Source organism: Lates calcarifer, linkage group LG3 (assembly GCF_001640805.2).
Source record: "Lates calcarifer isolate ASB-BC8 linkage group LG3, TLL_Latcal_v3, whole genome shotgun sequence".
NCBI lineage: Eukaryota > Metazoa > Chordata > Actinopteri > Centropomidae > Lates > Lates calcarifer.
The window spans coordinates 6,264,342-6,281,050 of NC_066835.1; the positions used below are offsets into that span (position 1 = coordinate 6,264,342).

The 16,709-nt window shown below is 41.1% G+C and overlaps 2 protein-coding genes across 4 annotated transcripts; one reads left to right on the forward strand and one right to left on the reverse strand.

Moving 5' to 3' along the window:
- The first annotated feature begins 85 nt into the window (after positions 1-85).
- Positions 86-8,902, forward strand: tert (telomerase reverse transcriptase). 3 transcript variants are annotated; one of them, XM_018701397.2, is made up of 16 exons: positions 100-561; positions 862-2,152; positions 2,241-2,430; positions 2,511-2,664; positions 2,745-2,912; positions 3,020-3,181; positions 3,298-3,399; positions 3,493-3,578; positions 3,710-3,820; positions 3,931-4,002; positions 4,558-4,746; positions 5,079-5,205; positions 7,097-7,158; positions 7,509-7,633; positions 7,732-7,869; positions 8,756-8,902. In XM_018701397.2, the coding sequence occupies exons 1-16, from the start codon at positions 346-348 to the stop codon at positions 8,857-8,859; spliced, it is 3,297 nt and encodes a 1,098-aa protein (XP_018556913.1). In that variant the 5' UTR covers positions 100-345; the 3' UTR covers positions 8,860-8,902. The 3 variants fall into 3 exon arrangements, 2 of the variants coding, with proteins under 2 accessions (XP_018556913.1, XP_050921577.1); XM_051065620.1 differs by having other exon boundaries at positions 103-326; XR_007808953.1 differs by lacking the exons at positions 7,732-7,869; positions 8,756-8,902 and having other exon boundaries at positions 86-561; positions 5,132-5,205; positions 7,509-7,586.
- On the reverse strand, positions 8,621-14,869 carry LOC108900387 (sodium-dependent neutral amino acid transporter B(0)AT3-like). The gene is given in 13 exon segments (XM_018701400.2): positions 8,621-10,072; positions 10,580-10,742; positions 10,840-10,999; positions 11,102-11,306; positions 11,526-11,682; positions 11,777-11,905; positions 11,983-12,095; positions 12,194-12,304; positions 12,386-12,567; positions 13,073-13,210; positions 13,457-13,597; positions 14,438-14,507; positions 14,509-14,869. Coding segments are annotated over 13 exon segments (1,860 nt in total). The 5' UTR covers positions 14,581-14,869; the 3' UTR covers positions 8,621-9,853.
- Between the last annotated feature and the right edge of the window lie 1,840 nt (positions 14,870-16,709).

Sequence of the window (16,709 nt, forward strand, 5' to 3'; positions counted from 1 at the left end):
TCGTTATAGGAAAAAGTCAGTCCTGTTAAGTTTAAGACATTTTAATACTCGGTGCAAATCGCACGATTTTATAGTGACTATTGACCGTTCACGAGCACACTTGCCCAGCTCTACTCACGAAAAAAGACAACATGCCTTTCCTCGTTCTCCATTGGTCATCTGTGATTTCCACTGCAGTATGAAGCTATCTGATTGGGCATTTAGATTGAACTGCTCGCTCATTGGCTGAGGATGACGCGGGCCCTTGAAACGTCAAATAAAGTTCATCATCAGCTTCCTCGCTTCGATGAAGTTACCTGTCCTAACGCGTCCTGAGCGATAACACGGTGAGTTCATGCGGTCAGTATGTCGACGACTGACATGTCCGGCGTGCTTGACATCCTCCGGTCACTTTATCGGCACACACAGACACTGGAGGAGTTTGCGGACAGCATCGTGTTCAGAGAGGGACAGAGGGCTGTGCTGGTTGAACAGTCAGACACAAACCGCTTCAAATCATTTGTCCGGGCTGTTTTTGTCTGCTTTGACAAGGAGCTACAGCAAGTACCAAGCTGCAACCAGGTACGTTAAAACTACCCAGGCATGCCAGACTCGTAGAGTTGACTCGTGCTAATTTTGTACAACCGTTGGCTCAGTGCTGCTAATGCTTGCTGTCATGCTAACTTAAATAACGTCAGTCTACAGTCTACGCGCTAACCTCATGGAAACACATTGGAGTAGCTTTATTCCTCAGTTTTGATGTAATCTCTCAACAACCATCAAGCTGTCTAGTTTATAGGAGACTGAAACTAGTTTTCTTGATGCAAAAAGTAAAGGAATATGCCAAATGTGAGACGTTGATGTATTTTATGCTTTCCACAGATCTGTACTCTGCCTGAACTGCTGGCTTTTGTTCTCAACAATATGAAAAGAAAAAGAAAAAGAAACGTCTTGGCGCATGGCTACAATTTTCTGTCCTTGGCTCAGGAGGAGAGGGATGCAGACCACTTCAAATTCCAAGGAGATGTAACTCAAAGCGCTGCATACATCCATGGCAGTGACTTGTGGAAGAAAGTCACGGTACGCCTCGGCACAGACATCACACGGTACCTGTTGGAGAGCTGCTCTGTGTTTGTGGCAGTCCCTTCTTCATGTGTTTTCCAGGTGAGCGGTGTTCCTGTGTATGACAGGGTGTCCATGGTTCCTGCCTCCACTGGGTTTTATCTACAGCCGCGTTCCAGGGCACAAGGTGGTACTCCGTTTAGAAGGTATCAAGGGTCTGTGACCTTGAAAAGGAGACACAGAGCTGAGAACAGAACAAATGTAAGAGTAAGGAGGCGGAAAAGAAAGAGAGAAACTGATCAGAAGGATGGGGAAGAGGTTATGGCTTGTTCAGGAAAGAGGAGACGGGTAGGAGAGCATGAACCAACACAGGACATCCAACAGGTTTGCTATGACTCAGTGGAGGAAGGGCAGCCCATGACTGTGGAACCAACACTATCTGTGAAGCCTTTGGAAAATGGAGGCACTGGCTCTAAACAGCCTGCTGAGATGCAAACAGCCATACTTCCCTTGGAGGGAGGACCTGCTTGGAGAACAGGGGTTTTCCCCCCTTTACCTCCTTCGCAATGTTTTATCCGCACACTGGGATTCATGTATGGGGGGAGGGGAATGCGTGGCTTCCTTCTCAACAGGAAAAAGAAGAGTGCTTTTGGATCCAGAAGGTTACAAGGGCAAGATTTGGTAAGAATAGTCTTCTTTCAGGGACTGACTTATCTAAATGGACTAGAGAGGAGGCCAAAGAGACTTCCCTCACGCTTTTTTAACATGGTCCCCCTGTTCAGTCAGCTGTTGCGTCAACACAGGAGATTTCCGTACAGCAGAATACTGCAGAGAATGTGTCCACTGGTGAAGGAGAGAGAACCAGGACAGGGAGAATTGAGCTCCCTCTTGCCTCAACACTGTGCACTTCACCGGGTCTACCTTTTTGTCAGGGAATGTCTCTCTGCCGTGATCCCACACAAGCTGTGGGGCTCCGACCACAACCGACTTCATTTCTTTGTAAGGGTCAAGGGTTTTCTGCGTAGCAGCAAGTTTGAGAAGCTCTCATTGGCTGAACTGCTGTGGAAGATGAAGGTGAATGACTGTGATTGGTTGAAGATCAGTAAGACAGGTAAGATTATCACAGGTGGTAAATGTTTTTTTTTTTTTTTTCTGCTGCTACATGTATTTTGGGGTGATGCAACCACCCTCATCCGCAGGCAGAGTCCCGCCCAGTGAGCTCTCATACCGCATACAGATCCTGGGTCAGTTCCTGGCTTGGCTTCTGGATGGCTATGTTGTAAGCCTCGTCCGAGCCTGCTTCTATGTCACTGAGAGCGTTGGCCAGAAGAACGCCCTCAGGTTTTACAGACAGGAAGTCTGGACCAAGCTGCAGGATCTGGCCTTCAGGTAGACAAACATATTTGCAAAAAGGCTCATATTTGTACAGTCATGGGACACAAGCTCACAAACCATTTTTGTGATTTTAGAGGTCACCTTTCCAAAGGTCAGATGGAGGAGTTAACTCCAGCACAGGTGGCATCCCTCCCCAAAGCCACTGTCATCTCCCGCCTTCGCTTCATTCCCAAGGCTGATGGCATGAGGCCTATCACACGAGTCATAGGAGCAGATGCCAAAACGAGGGTACATTTCTACAATGACGTGTCAGTGAGTTTTGTATTATGTGTTATGATCATGTGCAGGTTTTTTTTTCCCCCCCGCAGCTTCACCGAAGGCGTGTCCAGGACTTGCTGGACATGCTGCGGGCCTGTGTGTGCTCCACTCCATCTCTTCTGGGCTCTACAGTGTGGGGGATGACAGACATTCACAAGGTGATGCAGTCTCTGGCTCCAGCCCAGAAGGAGAAGCCACAACCCCTCTACTTTGTTAAGGTTGTTATTACTCTTAATTACTCGTGTCTAATTGTAATTTTAACACACTATGAAATCCATTCATTTCTATCTTCATTTATTCATTCTGTCCTTTCTCTGTGTTTGAGGTGGATGTGAGTGGAGCCTATGAGAGTCTGCCTCATGACAAACTCATTGAGGTGGTTGGTAAGGCCCTATCACCTGTCCAGGATGAACTCTTTACCATCCGCCGCTATGCCAAGATCTGGGCTGATTCCCACGAAGGCCTGAAAAAGACCTTTGTTAGACAGGTAACATCACACACACACACCACACACACACACCACACACACACACACACACATTCACATGCATGTACACATATTGTTTGATCCACCTGCAGAGATTCTCCTTTTTGGCAATACAGGCAGACATCCTGGAGGACAACATGGGATCTACCAACATGAAAGGGTTTGTGATGTCATTGCAGAAAAGAGGCAAAGTCCATCACGCCATACTGGTGGAGCAGGTGACACCCTGAGATGTCTTTTTTTTACTTATGAATGTTTGATACATTTTTTTTTGTCAAATTTGAGCATTTCATTACTTTTCTTTCTTCCAGCATTTCTGCTCAGACCTTCATGGCAGAGAGGCGTTGCAATTTTTCACCCAAATGCTAACTGACAGTGTTGTTCAGTTTGGGAAAAAGTAAGAATTGTCTTTCCAACATGGAATTTCTACCAACACGAATTTCTATGGGCAGCATGTTATGACTCATTTCCTTTCATATACCATGTGACCAGGGCAGTTCATCCTGATTTTGTCGCTGTATTTTGCAGAACATACCGTCAATGCAGAGGAATTCCTCAAGGATCAGTAGTGTCCAGTCTGCTCTGCTGTCTCTGCTACGGTCACATGGAGAGTGTCCTGTTCAAAGACGGACACAAAGGGTACAGCAGACCTCTGTATTTCACTTAATGTCATCCTCTCCTAGATGTAGTAACATATGTGCACCAGCAGAGAGCAGCCTTTCTCTACTTTTCCTCTGTGTCTCCTGTAGGTGTCTGATGAGACTGGTGGATGACTTCCTTCTGGTCACCCCAGACTTGCATGAAGCAGAAAACTTCCTCAAGTATGACACACACCATTCTGTGTTCTCGTGGCACAGTGGTTCTAAACCAACATTTATTTTTTACACAGCTGCCTCATCTTTACCCATGAATTATTGTTATATTATAAATATTTCAAACCTTTAGAAAATCCATTATTGACTACATTATTAGCCAGAGATAAGATAAAGCAGTCAGTCTATCATGACTGCAGAAAATGGCAGATGAAATGGAACTATATTAATTTGCTGTCACTGTGTTTCTGAAGTAGGAGGCTTTAATATTGTAGTTTCTGTTGAATCAAACAAAAATATATCTAAAGTTAAGTTTCAGTGTACTTTTCTCACTCTGTTTCTCACGCTCTGTTTCTCTTCTCTTTTTAAAACAAGTTGTGTAGAAAGCTACATATTTAAAACATCTGTAAGTGTGTAGAGCACTATTCAAAACCCAAGGTACAAAGTGCTTCATGCAGGGCAGCAACAATCCATAAAATCAACTTCTACAATTTAATTAAATGCATTAGATTTAACACAACATGATGCTAGCAATCAATAATGCCACCTGCACTTTGTGTATAGGATGTTACTGGCCGGGGTACCACAGTATGGTCTGGTGGTCAACCCTCAGAAGGTAGTGGTCAACTTTCAAGTGTCAGGAAGTGTGAGCTCTTGTCCTGGCATTCGGGTGCTGCCCCCTCGCTGCCTCTTCCCCTGGTGTGGACTGCTGCTGGACACACACTCGCTGGACATCTTCAAAGACTATTCAAGGTGAAACATCTTGTCAATTGAAATTCTGAAGTAGAATTATTGCCTGCTAGTGTGCGTGTTGCGTGAGAAGTTATTGGGCTTTGTCGGCTTTATGGTTTCTTGTAATCTGCATGAGTTGCCCCCCCACCCCCGTACTTTGTACGTTCTCATAAACATTTCTAAGGACAACTCCCATGCCGGCATGGAAAATTAATATTCTTGCATAAAACACAGAAAGTATTATAAATGCATCTCTACTTGCAATATTTTTTCACGATAAAGTGTCTTGTAGTTTTTAAGTCATTTACTTTTTCTTTGTTTACTTGTTACTTCTTTTTTTTTCCATCTCACAGCTATGCAGGCTTGTCTTTGCGCTACAGTCTGACTTTGGGTTCTTTCCACTCAGCTGGACAGCAAATGAGGAGGAAACTGATGGCCATCCTTAGACTCAAATGCCACGCTGTGTTCGTGGACTTGAAGGTCAGGGAAATAATCATTTTAAAAGTTTTCAAAATCCTTCACATGCTCACTATGAACACAGAGTGGATCCAGAAAGTCTATCAAATTACTTTCTATAACCCATAACAACAAAGTGAAAACCTGTTTTTAAGCTTTTCAAGGACCTCTGTGTTTGGCTGCATTTATCTTCCCCTCAGTTCTGACTGACAGCGCACCCACAGCATGATGCTGCCAGCACTTTGCTTCATCATAGGAATAGTATTGCCCAGGTGATGAGCAGTACCTGTTGTTCACCAGACATAGTGTTTGGTGTTCTGTCATCCCTTTATTTTTCAACTACCGCCATCATCAGGTCACATGTTTAATTTGTCCAGTACTTAAGTTAATGACCAAATACCTGCAAAATTAGTAAGCCTCCTCTCAGTCTCAGTGAGCCTTTTAACATGCTATTGTTAGCATTCAGCTAACCACTGTGCCTTCGTACAGCCTCACGGAGCTAGCATGGCTATAAACTGCTAGTCTTGTCACTGGCATAGTTGCATTCGAGCAGTATCTTCAGAAAATATATAACTAAGGGAAAGCTGTGTGTTAATTGAATAATGTATGAATTTTAATTATATTGGAAATGACAAGATGTTAATTGCTCTAATTAGATATCACTGATAGGTAACATAATCTACTCATGTGTCATAGTTGGCTAATTGGTCTCTGTATCTTTAGATCTATGTAGGCTTCATTTATTAAAATTCTCAGTGCACCTGCAGTTTCTTCCGCTGTGCTCAGAAAGGTTCTTGATCATCAGTCAGCTCAAGAGGTCAGTTATCAGCCATAAAACAAGCATTCGTTAGTTGTGTCCTATTTAAGGGGCTGTCTTCTTTGAGGGTATAAACATAAAGCTGTGCTACTTGAAAGCCACTGGCCTTTATCAACATGTAGAGCCAAAATTATCCAAGGTTATTCTCAAAAGTGGCTAGTTAATATTGCTTAATGTTGTTATATGTCATGTACAAATATGACAGTTCAAGTATACCTTTCATAAACTTTGCTGCGTATGATTGAGATGCATCGATGAAGTTAAAGTCCCATATACACTTTTTCTATTTTAGTCACTCTTGTTTAGGGCTGGGTATCGTTCAAAAATTTTTCGATACCGGTACAGATACAGATACCTTGACTTCAATACCGGTTCCTGAACAATACTTTTTTCGATACCAATTTTATCAAATCAATTCTAACAAAGAAAATTACATTACATATTATGGTACAAATCTTGAGTTTTATTTTTCAGCTTTGGCATTTTTCCACTCAAAGCAGTTTTCTAACTTAAAAATAATAACAAATAATTTTGTGCAAAGGAACTGTTGCAAACAAGTGACAAGTCAGTGTCACTCACTACTGCACACTAAGGACCTTTAAATCTTCGTGCAGTTGAACAAGGAGCAACTTTCTGCTCGTAAACTGATTCTGTGCACGTTCAAGTGCTTCATCAAATTGGCCGTGTTGTTGGCCATAGCAACAATGTCCTTTTTGCAAATATTGCATCGCGCACTATTGGCATCAGTCTTGCTAAAATGGAGACACACTTTTGACCTCAGTTGCATTTTTTTAACCGCTTCGACACACACACTAGTTCATGAGACAGATTCACGTGAACTGCGTCTGTGGGTGTAACCGCATAAGTATTTTTCCTGCATGCCTTTACCAACATGTAACATTACAGCCAATCAACGGCAGCATTATCAGGTCTTGATCACGCGATTAACTCCTTGGTATCAAAACTTGTTGGCACCAAAAACAAGGCATCTTTCAATACCGGGTAGTATCGAAGCATTTCGGTTGGTGCCATAATAGAACTGAAGTACCCAACCTGACTCTTGTTTCATTTCAACAACAGATTCATTTTCCTTCACAGACTAATTCTCTTGAGGCAGTCTACAAGAACATCTACAAGCTGGTGCTGCTTCATGCGTGCAGGTAAAGACAGTGACCTCACCTCTGGCTCTCACATTATTTCACAAGTATCACTGTCTATTAATTTGCTGACTTATTCAGATTAAACAAGTTAAATGGGCATTGAGAATAATTTGCTGTCCACTGAAGCACTGAAATACAGTGGTGTTCCCTGCATATGCTCACTGGCCTTGACTTACTAAATTGACCTGTAAAGATAATACAGCCATAAAAGTAAACACAGTGAAGGCTGTCAGTCAATACCTGCACTGAGCTGTGCATTCATTTCACTGCCTTTTACCTCAGTATGTAAATATATGGGCAGAGTCTGTCTATCTTGTGCCTCTTTATGTTTTTTTGTTTTTTCTCTTGAGGTTCCATGTGTGTGCCCAGAGTTTGCCCTTTGGTCAGACGGTTGCTAAGAACCCTGTCTACTTCCTGCAGATGATATGGGACATGGCTGAGTACGCCAATCACCTCATCAGACTCAGCAACAAAGGCAACATTTCCTCCTCATACATCTGGATGACAGTAATACAAACAACATTGAGTTTAAGACTTATTTTCATCATTTTTTCCCTCCTCCCTTTTCTCCAGGGTTGGTTTTAGGCAACAAGGCTCAGACAGGCATTATGCAGTATGAAGCAGTGGAGCTTCTTTTCTGTCTTTCCTTCTTGATGGTCCTGTCACAGCATCGTCCTCTCTATAAGGATTTGCTCCCACTCCTGCACAAACGTATGTACCCTCAGGAAACACACACATACAGAAATGGTAGTGAAGTCTTCAGATGTTTGTCTGACCAATGGTCCAAACCCAAAGATATTCAGTTTACTGTCAAGTAAGACAAGAAAAGGCATTCTCACATTTTACTTTGTGCAAAACCAGTCAGTGGCAAAAAGAAGTACTTTTAAGACACGTATTTTGAGGTGGACAACCATGTGATTTCGTTTTAGCTCCTGTTTAGCAGTTCCAGTTATACAAAATAAACAGATTTTTCTCCCTATCCAACCATTTCCACCCAAAAACATTAGAAAAGAAGGCCCAGGATCAAAATCCCTGAATCATCCTTTAAAGTCATCCAGGGTAAAAGTTCAGTGAATTGAATTAAAATTAACAACCATTAGGTTCTGACTGATCCTAATGTTATCACTGCTGTGCCATTCATGCATAAAATGGGTACAGTTTTGCTCTTGCAATAAGAGCAGGTGCAACTTCATGCCAAACTGAGCACCAAAATTGCACTGCACCGCCTAATCAAAAACACTGTTCATTTTGAGCCAGGAGAGTGCCTGCAGAAAACTGCATAAAAACTATGTTGCGCAACAGCTGGCTTTGCACCTGCAGGAATATCGAGTCCTAAGAAAAGACTCAATAAATGAACAATATGAAGACATTGTCACTGCGACTTGCCAAGAAGGCCAATCCCTGAGAATGTGGACTTTGTGAGAGATACCAACCCAGTAAATCTAGGATATGTACTCCTACATGTAATCAAGTCAGTTTATTGCCACCTTTAATTCAGCTTTACAGGCGTTTAAGAAATTTCAATTGGATGAATGTTACAATTCACCAGAAGAGAGAAAAAAAATCACCCTTATCCTCCACTGTCATCTTTTGACAGGGAAACGCAGTCTGGAGTGGCGCTTGGGGGACCTGAGGTTGGCCAGGGTCCGACAGGCCACCAACCCCAGGACCCCGGTCGACTTCTTGACCATCCGGATGTAGACTTCAAACTAGCAAACAATTACAGCCTCTAGCAAGCAAGAAACCCTCAGCAGCTGAAAGGTATGAATATGTACTGTGCTTCTCTGAAGTTTTTGTGTTGTGAGGTTTGTCTGTTTTTCTCCAAAACCCTCTTGCAAAATCAATACGTAGAACAAAAAGTTTTTTCTTCTTCCTCCTTGTCTCATCCTCAGGTTTCAAGAGAGGGAGATGAGCAGTGTGTTGAAATCAGTCATTTGGATTTATGTCATCTGTCAATGTTCCCAAAAAATTGTAATGTATCTGTTACACAGTGTCAGGAAAGCTGGCAGCAGAAAAGCAGCTCTTAGTCAGCAAATATAAAACACTTAAATTATAAACTTAAGTCATAAACACACCCTATAAGACAACATCCTCCATACGAGTAAAGATAAATAACTGAAAATCATCCAGCTACTGTAGTGGAACATCTCAATCTACTGCTGTTTGTCTGTCTGGACTTTGATTTACACATTCTGGTAGTTTTCCACAAAGAAGACGTGATGTCACTTTGCAAATAATTTATATGTAAATAAGGCCACAGAAATATTGGCAACCATTACAGTTCGTAAGTTAAATGATTTTTGTACATGATGATGTTACACTGATCTTAAAGAAATCCCTCATAAACAGTAAGAAGCTTAAGATCTCAAGCAGTGTTTTATGACATTTATGTTCAAATGTTTTGTAAATGTGGAATCAACGACGTGTTTCAGTATGTGTAAAGGAGAGAATTTGACTGTTGAATAAATCCAGGTTTGTTTTTGAAGAAACATGTGAGATGGCATACATCAGATCAGGTCTTGAAAAATGCTAATGAATGTAGACATCAAAAATTAATAGGCACATCTATTTTATATTTCAAAGTGACTGATCATATGTGAGTTCTGCTGTGATTTAAGAGGAGAGATCCACAGAAGTGTAACCATCAGAAAGTCATTTTGTGTCCACAAAGTAATATTGTTGCTTGAAACATTTCCTAAGATCTGCGGTACTTCTCTTTCTGTGTTTCAATCTCAAAACCTTCGTTGCAATAAGGGTTTAGTTCAGCACGATTAGTGGACCTCTTGAGCAGACGGCAGAACAGTTTGTAGAGAAACACCACAGGGATGGGAAGCACAGGAAGCACACAGAGGAGGATGATTATGGCGAAGACCCAGTCTGGATATGGCTTCACTTCGGGTTTGGGGAATTCTTCCTATGGAAACAAAATGTAAAATATAATGAATAGAGTGTTATATCATTATTTGATTTTAAAATTAAGTTCTTCTTAAGTTCTTAGCTTAAAGCCACTGTTAAACCAAGAAACACTTACTTAACTTATAGATTTTACTTTTCAGTTTGTATATGTACCAAGGAGATACATGTTAATTATTAAAATGCAGTTTGCTGGTAGACAATTTTCAACATCTTTTATACCAGCTGTCATGGCTGTTTCCAAACAGCTATCATAGCTAGTACCTGCTAGCCAACAGGCACAACAGTGGTATCAGTCTTCCTCTCTAGCTCTCCCTATAACGCAAATAAGCATATTTTCAAAGAGGTAAAACTATGTAAGCCTGCATTATTGTTTCTTATTTTGTTTTTTTCATTGACATTATCACTTTATCAAGTTGTTAAAGTGAACTTGTTCGCCACATTTGAAAAGGTTAGCATTTGTTTGGAGTCATATTTCTGACCATCACTTGCCTTAACCTGCACTTACATAATCTGGGTTCCATGTGGGATAGGTTGGATGTTTCTGTGCCTGGACAATCACATAGGCAACCAGCACTACTGCCAGCATTAGGGGACTGATCACCCTCCAGCATGCAGTCCAAAAGATGTTGGGCTTTTTCCCTGTCATGAAATGGATGTCCTCACTGAAACTGTCAAGAGGACACAGGGGACCAGAGAAAATAATGAACAAATTGTGATTAAAATTGTATACAGGTGTATTAAAGAAGAAAAATAAGAAGAGGTTACGTTTTCATTCCACGGACATAAATGACTCCTATTATCTCAAAGAGTGCAATGATGAGCAGAGGTACAGAGCCCACGTAGCTGTTAAAGACCTCCACCCAGTAGTTCCCCGAACCCAGGGTGAAGATGAGAGCCATCAAGAAGGCTATCAAGCAGATGATTGCTAAGGAGGTGAGAAACAGATTTTCAGAGACCGTACTCAAAGGCAAAACAACAACAAAATGTATCCTTCTGGCTTTTGAACAACTTGAAGATTTGCAGGTACCTGTAACGAGTTCATTAGGGATCCACTTGGGCACCAGTTTGAGGTCATTGATGGGTGTGAGGACTCCCTCTATGTTGCCAAACATGGAGGAGAGGCCCAAGCTGAAGAGCATAATGAAGAACAGTATGGCCCATATCTGTGAGCCTGGCATCTCTATCACTGCTTCAGTGAACGCAATAAAAGCCAGGCCCGTACCTGAAACACTCTGAGGGCGGAAGATAAAAAGAGACAAGAAAGTAATGAGGAAGCCTGAACTGACTGTATGTGTCTGACTGGCACATGATGTACTGTACTCCGGAAAAGAAAGGGGAGGCAAGAGCTGGAAATAATCAGGACGCAAGGGAAGAGGAAGATTAGAAAAATGAGACTCAGATAAAAAGAATGCAAAGTACAAGACTGGATGTGTTTTTAAAAGTCACAATACCTCGTCAAGGAATTTGTTCAGGTCACAGTGCCTCAGGTGCAAACTGGCCACCTGATCTGGAAATGTCTGATTTAGATACTCAAACCAGTGCTCATAGTTCTCCACTGTTATGCTCTGGTCTGAAATGTGAAAGTGGTTGGTCAGAGCCAGGATGTTTCTGCAGAGGAGATACCAAAAAAAAAACTGCCTTATTGGTATTGGAAAGCAAAGAAGAAGCTTTAAAATGACATGGAATAGATGTGCATACTTACTGTCGTAGACAGGTGTTGTAGACATTGTTAGCTTTAAATCCCAGGATGGAGAAGATGGGTATGGAGGCATACAGGGATGTGGCACTGTTTATTACTCCTACTAGAACAGCATCCCTCTCACAGTTGTTTCTAATAGACACGGAGCAGAAAGTTTTACAAAATCATCCCAATTTTACCAAAATAATGAATGGAGATTTAGTTCTTACTTCTCTGCGTTATAGCTGGAAAAAGCTATGAGACCTCCGAAGGCCACAGAAAGAGAGAAGAAGATCTGGGTAGCAGCGTCCAGCCACACCTGAGGGTTCTTCAGTATCTCCCACTAGAGTAAGCGTTAAAGACAGCACATCAGGTTATTGTGTCTGTGATGGGAGATACAAGTTTACATCACCTGTAGTGAGAACAAGTGACAGCACTCACATCAGGGGAGAAGAGGTACACCAGTCCATCAGTAGCTCCAGGCAGTGTGATGGCACGGATCAGGAAAATGGTCAGTACCAGGTAAGGGAAGGTGGCTGTCACATACACAGCCTGAAAAGTTGAGACAAAAAAAGATTGTGTATGATACAGAAATTGGGGTTATATATTTTATTTGTCACCAGGTAAACTGACCTTTCCCATGGACTCGATGCCCTTGATGAAACAGATGTAGACCACGCACCAGGCGCTAGCCAGACAGATGACCAGCCACCACTGCAGGGAGCCGCTGGTCTCGATGTCAGGTGTGATATTCAGGGTCTCACGGTACCAGAAGTAATTCACAGGAGTGCTCTTTTCACACTCTAGATCATAGCCTACATGGATACGTGCACGACAACATGATCTTAAACACCTGTAAGATTCTGTGAGAGCTTAAAGTTCTTAGTGTTTATTTTGGTTTGAAAAATTAAGTTTTGTAACAGCTAAGGTAAAGTTTATCACCATTAAACAGTTTTTATATCATGGCATGGTCACCAAAAACAAATGAAACCACGATGAAAACAGTTTGTGCTCTTTGCCTGTCTCGTATCTATCTGTCAACACTGCTTTGTGCCATAAAACAATCCAGTAGTTTTCCTATTAAATCTGACCTGAGATGCTATGTGACTGCATAGAAATGTCCTCTTGGTGATAGTTTAGTATGTTAAAGGTAACCATACACATTTCCCAAACCTCATTTAATAACATTAATGTTTTACATGTAGTATCAAACTGCAATCAGAGAGTATTTTTGTTGTTACTGTCAGTGTGGAAGTGCAGTGTTAATTTACTTGACCTGTGTGACAGCTAGAATGACAGACAGGTGGGTTTCCTTGTTACCTGTGTGATTTTCATTGAGTGGACACTGGCTCCACGGCATGGGGTTTTGGAAGGAGTGAAAGAAGTACCACAGCACCCAGGCCAGGATGGTGTTGTAGAAAATACCCACCAGGAATGACACAATCATAGAGGCAATGCCTACATATATGGAAAATAATATTGTCAGGAAACAAAACAACATTTTACAGCCCCGACAGTGTTTTAGGTCATTAAATACTGTCCTGAGAATGATTCAAGATTTGTGTTTTCTCAAAGACATTTTCATTTCATGTAATGTTTTTTAATGCAACTTAGAAAGAGAAGGTACTTACTTAAGAATCTGATGTATTTTTATTTAATTTCAGCTATTTCTAATAACTTTACTAATAATCCTAGGTCGCCTACCGACTCCACCCAGCAGTGGTGAGATGGAGTTCCAGACACCGATGCTGCCCATGCGGAGCCTCTGTCCTATAGCCAGCTCCAGGTAGAGCAGGGGGATGCCCTCAAACACTAACGCTATCAGGTAGGGGATGAGGAATGCACCTGAAGACATGAAGTAAACATTTAGCTCACAGTTAGACATCAGCCAGACTGTAAGAGTCTTTATCGACATACGTTGCTGAGAAAGTTGAGTGGCTATTTGAACCACCTCATTGAGTCTAGTGACTAACTAATTATCTTGATCAAGCTGTAATAAGTGATATTTAAGGCGATGCTAAATAAGGGCACTGCAATGCTTCAAGATCTTCTGAAATGGATATATATTACAGACACTGGGTTGTCAGTAGGAATTTTATTGTTTCCCAAGTTGCTAAAAACATGAGTGCGTCTGAGTCAATCTAGTAAAAATTTCTTACAATATTAAAATCACCACGACTCTTCACTTAATGTGTGCCAAATAATCTAAGGCAAAGGGGACTAATTGATCACTAAGCCGAGGTCAAATAGAGTAGGGATAGGAGTCTCAGCAAGACTTTTGTGCACGTTTACGGGATTGGCTGTTTACACAGCTTCACTATGACCCAGGTCCTTTAGGATTCTGTGGCTTCAGGGCTCAAGATATCTTACTGAGAACTATGAGGAAGTAAATAACGGAATTTAAGCTGTTGAGTGGGAAAGGTTCCCTGATGCCCCCTGTGATCAGTCAAACACAGATAAGGCTCACTTTTTTCAATGCACAGTGACAATGACTGACCTATTCAATGTGTTAATGACTAATTACACTAAAAGAAAAAGGGAATCTTTGCTTTTGTGGCAGTTAAACTTTGGCCAGCATTAAAGCATCTCACCACACAGGTGATAAAATACTTTAAATCTCTCACACCAAAATGTAATTGAATTATGGTGTTAATGTGAAAATTGATTGTGAAGGCAGCATCTTACCTCCTCCATAAATTTGGCATAGGTAGGGAAAACGCCAAACATTTCCAAGTCCCACTGCAAAGCCAATGCACTGTTAGCAGGTACTGCACCTTGTTGTCCCATTTGGGTCTCTCCTCTGGCCCAGAGTCTTCAGTTTTGCCCATGCTCAGCTGGTCAAAAGGCTTAACACAACCCTAAATCTGACAGAAGGATGCAGCTTTCTTAATATTAACATACACTTCAGTCAGGTAGTTTATATTTTCAGTTTAGTCCAGAATTCTCCTCTTGATCTCAACTCGATGTACGTCAGAATAAATACTGTCTTGAGTGGTTAAGTCTAAGTGATGTCCAGTGTTCCTCTCTCATCTGACTCCCTTTAGTGGGCTGTCCTTTAGTGCCCTATCAGAGTCCACTTTGAGTCAGGGATACAGATTTGATTGGTTTTTATGAAGAACTCGGGCCACTAACAACACCGGGCATGATAATTTAGTGGCTAAACCTTCCTGTTTGTTTAAAATGGGAGTGTGCTAAGCCTCAAATTAATGGATAACCCAGTGATGGTTTGTCAATGTTATACTGAACTAAAGAGAACTGGATGCAGTCAATAAAAAAAAAATACATCAAGTTGTATGTTTATTCAAAAGGTCAGATTTCTCACATATAGAAGATTCTTTTGCAAGACAATGTGTTTTACAAAATACAAGAAAAATATAAGTAAATGCCACTTTAAATCAGACACCAAAGATTAATAAAAAGTGAAAGAAGTGATTTTTAAAAAGTGTGACAAAAGTGGAAGGATCTAGAGTGAAACTCTAGAAAAGATTAAATCGTAAACTTTATTCGACCTAATATCTTGAAGCCAATGACAGAGAGAGAGAGATGTCAGAGCAGGAGAGTTGTCAGCTCTTTTCTTTGCTCTTGCTTAATCTCTGGCAGCCGTTATCTGAACAACACAAGCTGTTATTGTTTTTGAGACTTTTTGAGCTGGCCCAAGATGAGTGCATTTCATTATTTGAAGCTACTTTTTTGCAGTGCATACAGTACATGTTAATCTGAAGGGAGGGAAAAAAGGATCTGACTGAGTGATGTTTTGATAGATTGAAGTTTTAGTTAACGCTGCTTATCTTCACCACCTGGCTTTTAATTAAATGAGTTCAAAGAGGTTTTAGGTCATCTTGTTGCCATCATGGTTTTCTTAAGTCTGTGTAGAGTTACACAATAACAATAAAAATTTCAATTGTTCTCATCAGTGTTGCTAATGTTCTCCTCGAGTGATGTGAGGATATAATCACTGAGGAGAAGTCCATCAGGAGTTAAATTGATATTGCTTTGTTGTTGCTGTTCTTCTTCTTTTATTTCCTTAAATAACTGATTTTTTCAACGGTAACTTGCATCAGAACTGCTAGTCTGTTCACACTGTCATGTGAGAAGAGACAGTCTAACCTATTATATTGCTATCACTCCACTATACCACAACAAGAAAGCTGTCTGTTACTTTGGAATTTGACTAATTCAGGCTCCTAAAGTCTTGTATTAGCTTCAGATAAAGTTATTACAGGTTTTAATGTGTAAATGGGTACCTGACTACAGTGAACATGTCCTTAAATATAAAAATATTGATGGTGCAGCTTGAAATCTTTCATGACTGCATCCATTTAAAGCTGAATATTTTGGCCCATATTTGAAACAATCACCTGTGTGAAGTGGATCTCTTTTCAGGAGTGGCTGTGTTTCCCACAAGTACAAACATGACTTTTTATGTGAATAAAGTTTCTCCTACATTTGATAAAAGTAAGACTGGCATCTGTATTATCTTCCTGAACTAATTCAGTTCCAAGAAGTTGTCTGTTTCTGCCACCTGCTGGTGTAAACATGCTCCTGCAAAGCCCCAATATTGTGTGTGTCCTTGCAAACCTGAACATGTTTCTCCTATACTTCAGTCACTTCATAGATAAGTGCAATACAACAAAAAATGTCTGATGATAGTGTTGAAGGCATTTTTGAAAGTAAAGTTATTTATTAAAAGAAATAATGAAAATCAAGAAATGTGCAGGAATAAAGAAAATGAAAAAAAAAAAAAACATAACATAATGTGTAGAAAGTTGATGTTTGAGATGACGGTGCATCCACGTTTTCCTCCATTTGGCAGGTTTACAGAGCCAAGAAAACAACTTTTCAGGCTCTGGTGGCTCAGTAATCTCGGCAGAGAAGACCTCTTGACTCGGTTTCCTCTCTTTTGATGGGCCACAAACCTCACAGAAGACTTGAGATATGAGGCTGCAGGCCAACAAGG

Coding starts and splice junctions, on each gene's coding strand:
- tert (XM_018701397.2), top strand. CDS start 346: ATGTCGACGACTGACATGTCCGGCGTGCTTGACATCCTCCGGTCACTT. Junction 4,003..4,557: donor GAAGCAGAAAACTTCCTCAA/GTATGACACACA, acceptor CTTTGTGTATAG/GATGTTACTGGCCGGGGTAC. Junction 7,870..8,755: donor GCTCCCACTCCTGCACAAAC/GTATGTACCCTC, acceptor ATCTTTTGACAG/GGAAACGCAGTCTGGAGTGG.